Source organism: Blennius ocellaris (assembly GCF_963422515.1).
Source record: "Blennius ocellaris genome assembly, chromosome: 18".
In the NCBI taxonomy this organism is placed as follows: Eukaryota; Metazoa; Chordata; class Actinopteri; order Blenniiformes; family Blenniidae; genus Blennius; species Blennius ocellaris.
In genome coordinates, this window is record NC_137667.1 from 15,216,940 (window position 1) to 15,232,117 (window position 15,178).

The 15,178-nt window shown below is 46.6% G+C and overlaps 1 protein-coding gene across 1 annotated transcript in view; it reads right to left on the reverse strand.

The window, feature by feature from the left end:
* The window catches only part of LOC308143091 (tyrosine-protein phosphatase non-receptor type 14-like), a 36,417-nt gene that overhangs the window by 14,919 nt on the left and 6,320 nt on the right, over positions 1–15,178 (reverse strand). The window contains exons 2-3 of the mRNA XM_080513779.1: positions 7,522–7,968; positions 5,580–5,755 (exon numbers count right to left, since the gene is read on the reverse strand). Coding sequence (XP_080369905.1) covers positions 5,580–5,755; positions 7,522–7,695 — 350 coding nt within the window. The 5' untranslated portion in view covers positions 7,696–7,968. The remainder of the gene's footprint in view (positions 1–5,579; positions 5,756–7,521; positions 7,969–15,178) is intronic.

Consider the following 15,178-nt stretch of genomic DNA (forward strand, 5'->3'; position numbering starts at 1 on the left):
TTTTGGCCGGCGGAGGTTTCACCGAGTGTAAGCCGATACGGTGACACTGCTCAGATTGTCGAGCCCATTTACAGGACCTAACGAAATGTGGTGAAGAGTCCCGAAACCGAGACGCTGAAATACGCCGAGCTCCCAAAGTTTCCAGGCTGCTTTTGTCCACTTTTAGCTGTGGTCCAGCTGGATGTTTGTCTTTTTGGAGAGTGTGAGTGGCCACACAGGAGGAAGGAGGGAACTGTCAGGGTGACCGGGCTCAGCTGCAAAGAAACTCGCGCACCGTTTCCTGTTTGCTGCCATGGCGACTACAGACCCGGTCTTCCCAATGTGAGCTGTGAGAAAACCTCTTCTGACGTACACTCGCGCATAAGCTAACACACAGAGTCCAAAAAGGACCCCGATCCATGCCAAAATAACCAGACATCAATGTGGAAACATTTACGTGCTTCGTCATTCACTCCGACTTTAAAGCGCCGACACTCGCAAATACTCCAAATTTCATTCCCTCCATTACCTCTCCACATCTTCCATGTTTCATACTCTCCTTCACATCGTCTCTCTCTCTCCTTCCCTCAACTTCTTCACGCTCTTTTCTTTTTTGAGCTCCTCTCGGCGTACTCCCCGGGCCTATAATCTGACCCCGCCCTCCTCCCTCACCCTGTCATTACACCCGTTGGCTAAGCTGCCATTCCGTTCCCGTGGCAACCCTCTAATTAGCCAACCCCAACCACCGAGTCTTGCAGCGAAGGGGCGGGGCCTGATGCGGTCTGAGGGGAAGGGAGGAGCCTCACGGGACACAAAAAAAAACAAAAACCCATCAAATGATTGTGGACTTTGTTTTTACAAACACTCCATGTTTTCCCAGCAATCTCCGTATGGGGTCCGGGGAAACGTTGAGCTTGTCGGCGGTCGGTTCCCATTCTAGGCTTCAATGCATTACCGGGATGGTGTTTATACATGTGCAAGGCCAGAAGTGGTGAAGCGGATGGTCAACTGCTGAAATAACACTGAACTAGTGAAAGCGTGAGGATAGAAAGCAGTCTCCAAAGTGCGTCTCATGGGAGCGTTCACGTAACATAAAAACAGCCACAAACACAACTTATAGAGAAGTAGTTCCCAACATTGTTGGGTTTTGACCCACAACACAAACCTCTTGGACCTCTGGAACACAATTACCACATCTACAGGCGTAGATAACTGCTGTGAAAACATCTCAAACCCAAGTGTTTCAAGCCGATCAATCCTCACAACTTTGCATCTGGTTTCTCACATTGCTACTTTAAGCATTTCTGAGTATTGATTAACACTTGTAGGGACGATAGTGTTGTTTTCCAAATGTAAAGAATTAGCATTTGTTTCTTTTTCTAAACGTAATCTTTGCCATCGTTAGTTCACATGACCTATTTAATGATTCCATCTATTTCTCTGCTCACGGTTGGTGGAAAGTTCCTTTAGGAGTGACACCAACCAAACCCAAATTATTCATCACGGTGATTATTAGTCACCTGCTAATGGCTGCTCTGCTATTAGGAATTAGAGGAAGGTTGTTTTTTTCTTTTTTCTTTTGATAAATGGAGAAAACAGAAAGTCATATGGAGTTTATGAGACTCTACTCTTTCCCAAATTGCAAAACTACTTGCATCACTGAGGTAGGGCACGTCAGAATTCTACACTTCTAATTTGATGAAGTAATGCCACACACACACACACACACACACACACACACACACACACACACACACACACACACACACACACACACACACACACACACACACACACACACACACACACACACACACACACACACACACACACACACACACAAAAACGGTTCCTCTCGAACAATAGCCTACATTTTCAACAATATCATTAAAACTGTCTCATCAGAAGAAAAAAAAGAAAACAAACCTCTGAACCATCTGTTACAGTCACATTATTTATTATACTGTAATAAGACAAATATGCAGTCTGGTAGAGACGTGCCTGAACAAGTAAAAATCCTATGAATTTAACCTTGAATACAGTGCATTTGATACATTTGATTTGCTGATCAAAAAGGAACTCAAAAGAAAGAAAAAAAATGAGCTTTTGAGGGTAAAGTTTATTATTTACCTCTTTTTATGTTGCCAACCTGCACAGACTCGAGCACTAAGAAGAGGCACGTATGTCCGAATGGCACGGCAAAGGTGACACAGAAACGTAGTGACACAAAGTGAGACGTGAGGTGGCGCTTTTCCTTGCGGGGAGTTTATGTGCTTTCCGCCACAGTCGGGCAGCGGAGGCTGCCTCACAGGCACAAAGGGCCCCTTTATATGCCCACGCATGTCCAAACCCCGCTGTAGACATGCTGCCAGATGTCCAAGTGGCCCGGACAACGAGCCTGTGAGCATATGTGCATGGATGCGAGAATGTGTGAGTGTGTGTCTGTGTGTGTGTGTGTCTGTGTGTGTACATAAGCTCAAAGCCCCCCCCCCCCACCACCATTGGTATGACCCTGACCACCCCCTCAGCCCACGGGATGGGTCCAGACGGTTTGTGTGGGAGGCAGGAGGATTTCACTTTGAAATGTGTTGAATCAGCAAGGGGCACAACAGAGTACAGCTGTGTGTGCGTGTGTGTGTGTGTGTGTGTGTGTGTGTGTGTGCGTGTGTGTGTTGGCGATAACTCGCTGAACAAAGCTAGAATTTCAAGGCTGTTGCTGCTCTTAGCCTCGGGGGCCGCTGAGGCCAGCTGGCCTTGCTCCGGTCAACAGCTTGCCATTTAGGCTCCTCACTTTCCCCCCCGGAGCCACTTTTCCCCTCCTTCACATCAGCCACACACGGCGAACAGAAGGTTGCAGCCACACCACAAGCTCCTCTCTTCGCTCCTTCTTGCTGTGATGTGGCGAGCGCAGGTACTGAATGTTTACTTGCAAATTTGCCGCGTCGGTACAAAAAAGATGAATCTATTTCTAAGATCAGCAAAATGCGGCTTGCCGCCTTAAATTTCTGATGAATCCAAATAAAAAGTGAAACACTTTAAAACGTCACAAGTAAGCAGGATATCCATGACTTCACATTTTTAATCTGTAGACATGCACCACAATTACCCCCCCAAGCCACAACCCACCCCCCCTACCCCACCGCTCGCATTTCTTGTAGTTTTCACAGCTGCATAGAGGGAGGAAGAAAAGAGGAAGGACAAACAGATGAATGGATGGACGCGAAGCAAAGGAGAGCCAGCATCAGGTTACATATCAGTCAAACGCCGAGCTTCAAAAGACGAGACCACATCATACAACTCACATTACTTTCGCCATACGTTCACTTGTCAGAGATAAACTCCGAGCTCCTGGCTACAGAGTTACACTTTTAACGGTCTTATAATTGATTATGATTCACCGGGCCGTCTGGGGATTTCTGCAGTATTCTGCTGGTATTTAAATACTGTTGTTACGAAAAGAAAAATGAGATGAGTTACAGTTAAATTAGATGAATGGCAAAGACCATACCTCTGTAGTGCTAAATGTAAAGACGTATGTTCTGAGGTAAGTAGCAATGGAATGATATGTGACTTTCCCTTTTCTTTAACCATCCCTAAACACCTTCCACTGTTTCACACCGTCGTAAAAAGTCTTTTGTGTGTTCACACAAGTATAATTCCCAGCATCAAGGCATGCAGCCATCAAGATTAAACCACAAACATCGGAAGGTACAAAACCAAAACCAAGTCTGGCTGTCAAACTTTTACTTTCTCTGCTCCCGCTTGTCTGCTTTCACCTCACTCGTCAGTCGTTCTCCACATGTTTCCCTCCCCCCTCCCCATCAGACAAGGAAGATCCACCTCCCTGAATGGGATCAAAATCAACTCGCAGACAACGAATCATAAACGTTTTGAAGATGAGCGGCGTCCATCCCAAACCGTGTCTCCAGAGTATAGGTGGGATTAAGAATTGAGTGCAACCCCTGATTGGCGGTAGTGGGTCATAAAAATGTTTTGAACTTCTTGAGGGGGAAAAAAAAAAAAAAGAAAAAAGTTTGAGAGATTGTTTTCAACTCGACGCGAGGGAGAAAAGAGAAAGATCTGCCTCGGGGAACCAATGTGTTCTTACAATGCGGTGTATTGTAGCACGCTCTTCTGACAGGGCTGCAGCTGGCTTTGGAGAGGATTCCTGGGGGAGTGTGTGTGTGTGTGTGTGTGTGTGTGTGTGTGTGTGTGTGTGTGTGTGTGTGTGTGTGTGTGTGTGTGTTTTGTAAACCAGACGTCCCCCCCCCCCCCCCCCCACCCCCTTTACCCCCAGCACTTCTGCTGGGAGGAATGTGTGGTCCGCCTCCTACGCTGGACGGCCGTGCCAACATTCCTGGCTAACAGAAGGAGAGAAGGAGGGAGAGAAGGAGAGAGAGAGAGAGAGAGAGAGAGAGAGAGGAGACGGAGGACGGAGGGACACTGACAAAGAGAGCAAAAACGTGGGCCTAAAGATAAGGAGAAGTGCTCTTGATAAAAAGGAGTAAGGGTGACACCGTGTACAGGGATTGTAGGAAAAGGAGAGGGGGCTTAAGGAAAAGAGACGACCATTGTTTCCTAAATTGCCTCTAAGCCCCCCCCCATCATAACCCCCTCAACCCTATAACCCTCATGCACACACACCATAAAAGCCCGCAGGGGATTCCTGGAATACCATCCCTTTACCGGAGCAGATCACGGCTCCCGGATAACAAACCTGCAGACCTAAAAACTTCAGCCAAAAAGCTACCTCATGATTATTTCATTGTCTCCACTCTAAACCCGGATATTCACGTCTCATCCTGCCCCCTCCAAAAAAAAAAAAAAAAAAATCCTGACATCCGTCAGGTTAAGCGGTTAACACGCTGACAAACGCGCGCACTCAGACTAACTTGAAAACGTCAAGCCGTGACCTGCAATCGACCTTTTTTCCTACATCCAGTGAGGCAGAAGCCACAAATTCAGCGGCTCGGTGTGAGGCGGACCGGCGCGGTGCAGGTCTGTGTGAGACCGTCCGCCGCACACTGACCCCTGTGTGCCCCCCCCCCCCCCCCCTCCCAGATCCCCCACCAATCCACGCACGCACATACGAAGGGTGGCTGCTGCTGATGACGTCAATCAGAAAAGGAGTTTTCAACTAGTCTTTTAAAGGATTTGCTGCCTCTGAAGGTCCAATGCTTCCGTACACTATAAACAGAGGCTGCAAGGTGATCATCAGTCGAACAAAGTCACAGAATAGAACATGGATTTGTTTCACGTCAGTGAAAATTAGGCTTGTAAAGACTTCTTCTGAGACCAATATCTGGCAATCTTGGTGGGAAAGATATTGAATATTTGACTGAATATCGTTTAGAGGCTTGTTGTACAAATGGAAGAAATAACTTAGCTATATCGGCTATATCTCCAGGCTATATCGATATCTCTTCGAGTTCAAATTTACGTTTGGGTATGTCTTTTACAACACTTGACACTATTCCATCCATCCATCATCCATCCAATTAATAACTTTAAACAAAAAGTTTAAAGAAAATATGGCTGAAACTTTTCAATAACTGTTATATGAAGTGAAATCCCTCTACACACTGACTATGAGTCCTGACCTGGTGACTTCTTGGTCCAGCCGGGAGACGTTGGGAACGTAGAACATGACTCCGAAGAAGAGAAGAGGCTCGTTGCCGAACTTGTCCAGCTGCTTCTTGAGGGGCTTCTCCAGCTCCACCCAGCGCTGGGCCGGGGTCTGGGTCTTCCCTTGGAACCACAGCCCAAAAAAATGGGTCTAAAATCCGAGGGGAGAGCAAGAAAAGATGGTGAGAACCGGTGAGCGAGGTGCACTGGGAGGCCAGGGTCAGGGTCACAGCGGGGTGGAGACAATCCAAGCTTTCACCCTGAACAGGTCGAGTCACAAGACGAACCCACATCCAAATGAAACATCTAAAACATTTCTGGAAAAATCTAATGTGGGGCAATACCTGCGCTTAAAGAATAAACCAAAACTTGGAAATTTATCAAAATCAGTTATTCTAAAAAAAACGATATTTAAATATCATAAGTATTTGCCCGCTAACTACATTTTGTTTTTATGTTTGTTACACAAAGAAGTGGGCACACCTGTTTCATCTGACTCTTTTTTTATTAACCTTCAAGCTCACACACACACACACACACACACACACACACACACACACACACACACACACACACACACACACACACACACACACACACACACACACACACACACACACACACACACACACACACACACACGGCTCAACAATCATGCACTGCGTGCAAGCAGACACAAAAACACATCAATAAAGATGAAAACAACCAATCGGGGGTGAACACACACTGATGAAGGTGCATTCACACAGCAGACAGCTGCTCAACCCGAGGTGTCACAGCCCCTTATTTATAACATCACCGACACCTGGCAAATACCGCAACACCGTGTGAGTATGCACGACACTGCCCCTCTGCCCCACTCGCATGCATTCCTTGCACCTCCGGCGGGCAGTTACACACACTTCGGCATTCGCGTTGACATCAATCACTCTTCACACACACGCAGATCCTGTGATCCACGGACACGGTGGCGTTTCACACGCAACAGGTAAGAGCGAGCGATGCATGCACTCTGCTTTTGATATGAGAAAGAGCGAGAAAAGACCGTGGGGTGAAATGTAACGGAAACAAAGGACTTCTTCTGTTTGTATCTCGGAGTGGGAGTGTGGAATCCACCGAAAGGGTTTAGCCTTTATTAAAAACAGCGGCGTACTCGGCCGCGGCTGTTCACGATTCGCACAGATCGTCTCCCACAGATTATCGTACAACTCCATCGCAAATACTGTTAAAGGGTGTAACTTTCAATGTTTTCTCAAATGTTAATGCACTATTAGAATCATTGAGCAGAGACGAAGCTGCTGAAGCGATTAGCCGAATCGCAGAATACTTTCTCTCATATAAGTCATAAAGGTGGCTCAAAGTTGTGACACAATCTGAACTTTAGAGTTTCCCCGGCCATCACACCCCGAAGTGACACTGCAGAGAACGACGTGGGACACAAAAGGGAGGACGGCGCACAAAGGAGAATGGACAGGAGGGGTGAACTGGGACAAGTGGACGAGGAGCATGTCTTTCTTCTGCAATGAAAAGAGGACAGAGGTAGCCATGCTTCATTAGAGACAAACAAGGCCCCTGCAGGAGAGGGACCACGGAGGGCAGGAGGACCAACATGAGGTGTGTGTGTGTGTGTGTGTGGGGAGGGGGGGGACGACGACACGTGGCAGTGTCAAAACAAATCAGTCCAACCAATAATTATATAGCTGGCATCAGCCGATGACCTATTATACACAGTGTTGTGACATAAATATACGAATCAAATCAATACTCGCACACACACACACACACACACACACACACACACACACACACACACACACACACACACACACACACACACACACACACACACACACACACACAAGACACTGTAAAGTTTGGATATCTCAGAGTCTCACACAAACACATGAAAGGACTAACCTCCCGTAGCTCCAGCCTCTGGGCCACCGCCTCCAGACATTCCTGTCCCGTGCTCTCCACCGACAGGGTGCATTCAATCACAGTGCTGTCCAGCAGGCGGATCCGCGTCACAAAGTAGTTCTTGCTCAGGACATTGTAGCGCCGCGTGCGTCGCAGCTTCAGCCGGAAGGGCATGGCTGGCTGGGGGGGGGGGGTCAAGGCGGGGTCGCGGCCGAGTCAAAGGTCAAAAGTCAGTCGAGAGCGAGCAAGTGGCGAGAGCGGAAGGGGGGGGCGGAGGGGGGCGGAGGGCCGGCTCTATGACCTGACTGCTGCCCTCCTCACTCTCGCACGACGCCAGCCACACCACCGGGTGGAGAGATGCACCCAGGCAAGGCGCTGGCCCATTCCCAGAGTTGTCCGGAGAGGGGGGGGCGGGAGGACGATGAGGAAGAGGAGGGTGAACAGTAGCTGTGAAGAAAAATGAAGAAAGGGGGAAAAAAAACAAAAACATTATCAGTCATTTGTTAAATACCTGCAGATGAGAAGAGCTGAGAAGAAGGCAGGAGCCGTCCTCAGTTAACCGTCATCCTTCAAACTCTCCCGCATCTACATCTAATAACATCACGTTTAACGATATCAGACTCCTGCTGTGGCCAGGAATGGTAAAGCACAACTTTATCTTACAGTTTGGGGCAGCTGCGCTCACTCCAGCCCCATGAGGCCCAGCGTCAGGCGAGGCTGGGAGACAGAGGCAGAGATGTGAGGCTATGGATGAATGGACATCAAACACCCGAGCACAGACATCCATCTGAACCCGGCAGCTGGCTTTGAGGAACTAATGGAGCTTCTAAGTCTCATATCTGCCTGTGTGGGAGGCCTTTCCTTTTTATCTCTCTTTTTCTCTCTCCCTCTCCCTCTCTCTCTTTCCGTCGCTCACACACACACACACATACACGCGTTTGTAGCACATATGCTCACACATATGCGCTTTTTGTTGTCGACTGTCACCGAACAGGAGATTCAATTTCATGGTATCATGGAGAAACTCATAAAAGTGTTAATTGCTTCAACATCACAAGTAGAACAAGAAAACAAACTCAAGAGCACGCACGCACGCACACACACACACACACACACACACACACACACACACACACACACACACACACACACACACACACACACACATGCTCACACACACACACACACAACGTGGTTTTAAGTTTAAGATCGGTCTTTGAGCAACACTTTGAAATCATCTCTTGGTTACTCATCAGATCTTAGCTTTCATGTCTATAATGGGGAAAGACTTTTTGAAGTATGTCTCACACACACACACACACACACACACACACACACACACACACACACACACACACACACACACACACACACACACACACACACACACACACACACGCAGTATCAAACTGATTAATTGACAAACCAGCCACCGATCACTTTTTCATGAATGTGGTAAAGTCAATGGGAATTGGTCCCAAACATTCAAGGCAGTGTGGTGGCCACCTTGCAACCTTGTAAGTCAGGAACAAGTAAAAAAAGAAAAGAAAAATGCTCCTCCGCTTATCTAAAAGTACAAAAATACGGAGGCGAGAAGAGACTGAGTGTGAAAACTGAGACATGCAAATAAAAGTTGGCACGGATGTGGAAGAAAGGTAAAAGGCTCAATCACAACAACTTCAGTGATCGGGCGAGTAGAAGAGAGAGAGAGAGAGAGAGAGAGAGAGAGAGAGGGGAGGGGTGGTGGAGGAGGAGGAAGAGGAGGAGGAGGAGTTTAGATGGAGTGGATGTGTTGCTTCTTGTCCCGGGCTTTGGCAATGCGCTGCTGATAGTCAGCTTGGACCCCGGCCCAGATTCCTCTCTACCCTGACTGGAAAAACAGAGCACACCTGACACAAGCATGCACCACAAGGAAAGGACGAGCGAGCGAGCGTGCATTTGCGCTTGACACGGGCAAGAAAGGTGTCGAACAAGACACGGTGGAGGAAGTCCTGAATGAGAGTGAGGGCATGAAGCTGCACAGCACGGCTGTTTGCTACAATTTGACTCACACTTTGCTCCACGCTCGTCTTTTGTACCGGCCGTGCCCTCTCTGGGAGCCGGAGCACATTCCTAACCTCTGAATCCATCTGAGAGAGCGCCGTACTGTGGCATCATCCTATCCATGTGGTTTTTATTGTGCGTTTGTGCCAGCACACACACAAACATACACACACACACACACACACACACACACACACACAGGTCGAACAGCGCAAAGCCATAGCAACATGGATGCAACGGGGGGAAAACAATTCAGGTCTACCTTAGGATTTAGGGATGCCGTGACCGAGATCCGTCACCTGACCTGAACCCCCACCCCCTGCAATCCCTTCTCTCTGACTGGAGCTTAAAGCCATGTGATATTACAAGTCTACACACAAACCTTCCCAAAACCCCCCCCCCCAAATCATATTCCCAGGCACACGAGCACTGCGAGATGGCTGTCAACAAAGAAAATACCGACGCTGAAAAACAGTCAAATGGCGATGCATACTTTCACTGTGTAGTGTACAAACATAGACATGCATGAACAGGGCACGCCACAAACACATACACACAGGATCTCACACACACACACACACACACACACACACACACACACACACACACACACACACACACACACACACACACACACACACACACACACACACACCAGGTTCTGCAGAGGTTAGCCAAAGGACCAGACAGCAGTTGGTGCAACTCTAAACTAGTAATCAGTGGCATGGTTTGGGAGTGTGTGGTTGAGTAAATCCAGACAGACAGACAGACAATAGTTTGGGATCAAACCCACTCCCTGATGAGAAAAAATGCTCCTCCGGTGCAGCGACATTCCCTCGCGACCGTCATGTTTATTTCCAGCGTGCAAAAACAGCGTATACGTTTATGAATTTGCACGTTGTAATTTTGTGGCGCGGGGGGAGCGAGAGGGAAAACCGAGGGAAAAGGGCTGTTTTTCTGTGCCAGAGAAGTGAGCCGAGTCTAAATATATACACATATATGAAACTATTCCCATCTTTTGTTGTGTTTTCCCTGACTGCCCCCCCCCCCAAAAAAAAAAAAAACTGATATGGCAAAAGAAAACAAAAAGTGGAAACAAAAACCAGGGAAATTCTTTTTCATTGTGTGGGCTTTAACCACAATACCACACAAATGTTGTTGGGTTTGTTTTTGTTTTGTTTTTCAGAACTGTCTGCAGATTGCATTGTACACTTCGTTCCAATCAGTCAGAAGACAAAGATGGCGCAAGGGCGACCCGCTCATGTCGGAGGTGAACAAACTGCAAATCAGAAGAGGGAAGTTCGACACAACCGGTTATTTACTTGACTGGGTAAAAAGGTGATTTTCTTTTTTTAGCCACAGGAATGCAACATTTTTGTATGTCAAACCAGAAGTCTACAATCTGACAAAAACCCAGAAGCCAGAACCCTTATATTGAAAATTGAATTCAACTAAAAACATTCATTATATCTAAATGTTGTGTTTTGCGAGATAATCCCCACAATAAAACATTAATTCTATCTATGAATCAAACAGGTTCAGTGTCACAGCTTCTATGGTGTGACCACAACAACACTACAATCTGAGACCCCATTTACACCTTTTACATTTCAAGTAAAAACATTTTGTATTTTTGCATTTTCATTTCGGAAAATGTCTGTGTTCACACGGCAACATTTTGACAAAGATGTTAGTTTACACGGAAAAAGCCGAAAATGATGTAGTCTTCATGTATGGACACTAGTGGGTGCTACTGTTTGTTTTTGTAATGAAACCACACAGACATGCTTGGAGAGAACACAAACACTATAAACTTTAAAAATGGTGAGTACACAGACTCTCACATGGACAGATGTTTACAATGGATTGTCTTTACTGATGAATGTCAACTATAAAGCTACCAAGTCCCAGGAGAACGTGGACGAGGAGCCATGACAGTCTGGAGGCAAATATTGTTGTTGTTGTTGTTGTCCCTCTGCTTGTGCATGTAGGGAAGAACTATAGCTGTGATCTGTGCATGTACAGTAGCGGCGTTTCAGAAATGTTGCGTTTTTTCCTGCATTTACATGGAGACGGAGCATTTTGGAAACATTCCATCTCCGGGAGTCGTTTTCAAAACATTCCAGTGGCTCTAGCCACCATGTGATGCCACAAGTTTTCCATTTTCACTTGAAAATCTCATTTTATACAACAAATAAAGAAAATGTAAAGCACCCTAAAAAAATTTTAAAACGTAGACAATAACAATCAGTATTTCCTTCGTAGTATCTGCAAGGCAAATAATTAAACACCACCGTCTATCAAGCCAATCCGCATTTGAAGTCAACTTAGTTGATATGACAGATGTTACAGAATTTACAAAAAATATAGTTTACAAATTGATATCCACCCTGTGGCTATTTAATGTAATAAACTAAAGAACAAAAAAGTAGGCCTATTATATTTCAACACCTATGGTCAAACATCCAACAGTACCACTTGGGCTGCATTGATATCAGGTAAATAAAAGTTGTAGAGTACTGCAATAATGGAATGATTTACTATAAATACGAGCAATCGGGTTTTTGATCATTAACTCTATGTGCTTTGAGCTTTGTTCTTCCAAATAATAGCGCTTCTCGCCTGTAATTTACACAACTATTAGCCACTAACCCTTTTTGGCATCATTCACCATCAATCACACTTTTTCTTTCATGTTGGAAATTCCACCATGATGAATGCGCTGAGCAGGAATGTATGGAGACATAATCATTCCTTGTTGATGTGTATTTTGTGTTAGTTGGTGTCACACAATGGATTAGTGATAGACTGTGCAGCCCTAATTCACGTTCGCAGGGTCTGTAAGTCCAGGCTGAGACTCATCATGTTGGCACTCAGTCAGACGTGACAGCGTGTTTACGTTCCTTGACTGGTAGTTAAGAAGCTCACAAGACGATCAGCCGTCGTACAGTCTGTGCTCTGTGTGAACATGAAGAACTCCGTGCTGCTTCGTATTGGCCAAGTTTAGTCCGCAGCCAAACTTCATTCACAACATGAGAGGAGGCGAAACAGAGGGTTTAGTTCTCCACTTAAAACAGATAAGCAGCAGGAGAAAAGCACAATTCTACCTCTTTGATTCGCTTTTCGTAGAGATTTATCACCTGAGAGTCAGCAACACATGTTTTTTTTTTTAGTTATCAACTTCACCAGTTTGTGAACGCTTCAGAAAATGGCCACACCGAACCTTTTAGCAGCATCACCCCTCTACATAACCTCTGCTTTTGTCTTCCTCTGACTTAAAACAGGACAAAAAAAATCCTCTAACGGTTGGCTTTGAAGGAGCTCCCGGACTGAAAGGCGGCTGATGTGCCGACAGGTGTACAACAGTAAGTAAGGCAGGTGGGTTTTAGCAAATAGTCAGTTAAAGCTACGTGTTAACAGCTGACAAAAGAAGAATAGAAAATGAGGTTAAAAAAAAAAAAACAACCCCAAAAAAAACACCATGTTGACACAGGTTTTCGCTCCAGGGTGCAATGTTTTGCTGCCAGTCACCTCTGCACTCACTCAGGTGTGGATTCAGCTCAGACGGTGGGAGGGGGAGGGGGGGGCACCTCAACCAAAACATGTTATGACGAACACCTCAGGCAGCAACGCACGGTGAAAACAGTCATCTGCATGGGTGAGGGCCACGGGGAAGCACAGTGGGAAATGTTTTGGCGTTCACCATTTCCAGCCTCTCGGCCAGCCAGTACTCCTCCAGTGACACACCGACCGGCTCGTCTGCTGCCCGAGAGCAGAGCCGCTGATGTACGTCCTCCCTCTCTGCAGCAATCCGAGCCCCTCCACCCCCTCCACCCCTCCACCCCCCTCCGGTCGCTGTGCTCCATTCACATCCGCACAATAGCGGGAACAAAACAGCACTTTGTCACCTACTGCTAAGACCATTAGACGCAGGCCGCCGAGAGCCGAGGAAGCAAGTGTACCGTGCGTAACTCAATCAATCTCATCTCTGTTGCTTGTCTCTGTCTGAAATACCAACGCCGCCCTCCCAACCAAACCCCCCCCCACCACCACCACCAACAACAACTCCCCCACTCCCCACCCAAACCAATCCCCTCCTCTTACACATGAGCGCTGTAGCAAAACACCACAGGATCCTGAAAATATCCACATATTTAAATCTGCAGTTGAGGCTTTATAGGAAAATTTTAAGACAAAGACTCAAAACTCGGTGATAAAAATCGGTTTTAAACATGAGTGTCCATCCTACCCAGCAACTCAGTCATCTCATACTCCAGATCCAGTTCAAACTGAAGAATTTGAAAATACTATTACAACCAGATTTGGTCCGATATCCCCCCCCGCCCCCCCCAAATCTTCTTAAGACGTTGATCCTCTTGTGCCCCGGCGGTTTGCCGTGGAGTTCAGTAGTGAGCTGTTTTGGGGAAACACAGCTCTGAAGTTCACACACATTCCTGAACATGTTCAAAGTGTGTCTGGGTAGGAGCAGCTTCTGATCGCCGACCCCGGAGCACAACGTTATCCTGGGGCTGGTCGGAGACACACTGCGAGTCCAGCTGACGGAACGCTAAAACACCAACTTTGCACCATTTTCACTATTTATCCATACACTTTACTGTCATTACTTGTCTGGCGTACGACACGGGGATTACTATGTGGACATGTCCAGGGGACAGAGGGAAATGGCACCAGGGCCCATTTTTGTTATCCGACACTGGCTGAGTCCTGGCGAAGGACGATATGTGTGCACGCATGCACTTTGAAAATGGAATGAACATAAGTACACACTTCACATGGTGTGCTGTACATTTACTCTTTGTTGCAACAAGCACAGACAATCCTCCTCTTTCTTCCTGCACACACACACACACACACACACACACACACACACACACACACACACACACACACACACACACACACACACACACACACACACACACACACACACACACACACACACACACACACACACACACACACAAGCAGCTGCAAACAGATGGTGGAGCCAGGCGACCAGACAGTATGTTTCTAACAGGCGCATCTGCTTTCTCACTTTCCAGCTCTCTCTCTCTCTCTCGCTCTCTCTCTCTCTCTCTCTCACTCTCTCTCTCCAGCGTCATCTCTGAATCAAAGACACACACACACACACACACACGCCACATTCTCTCCCATGTATGAGAACACGGTGACGGTGACAAACACGCGGAGCTGATTGTTCACACCGAGGCGACACCCAGACAGTGATGGAGCCCCGTCTTCTGCAGCTTTACATAATCAAACCAGTCAATAAATCCCCGTCACTTTTTATCTGGAAGTCCAATTACTGGGCGGAAATAACCAAACTTGACATGGCGTCACCTGTCAAATACACTTCTTTTTCAAATGGAAGATGTTTATTTTTAGTATTGTCAAAGATAAACTTGAAGAAAAGATGCAGAGGAAACTTTCTAGACGAACCTCAGAAGGTGTATATTGCTTTTATTATATCATTATCAATGTGCCCAGCTTGTTTTTATAATTGCCTGCATCCAGGATATTAAAATGCGGAAATTGTTGTACAATGTTTGCAATGTACGCTTATATTACCACCAACAGCAGCTAATTTAATGAT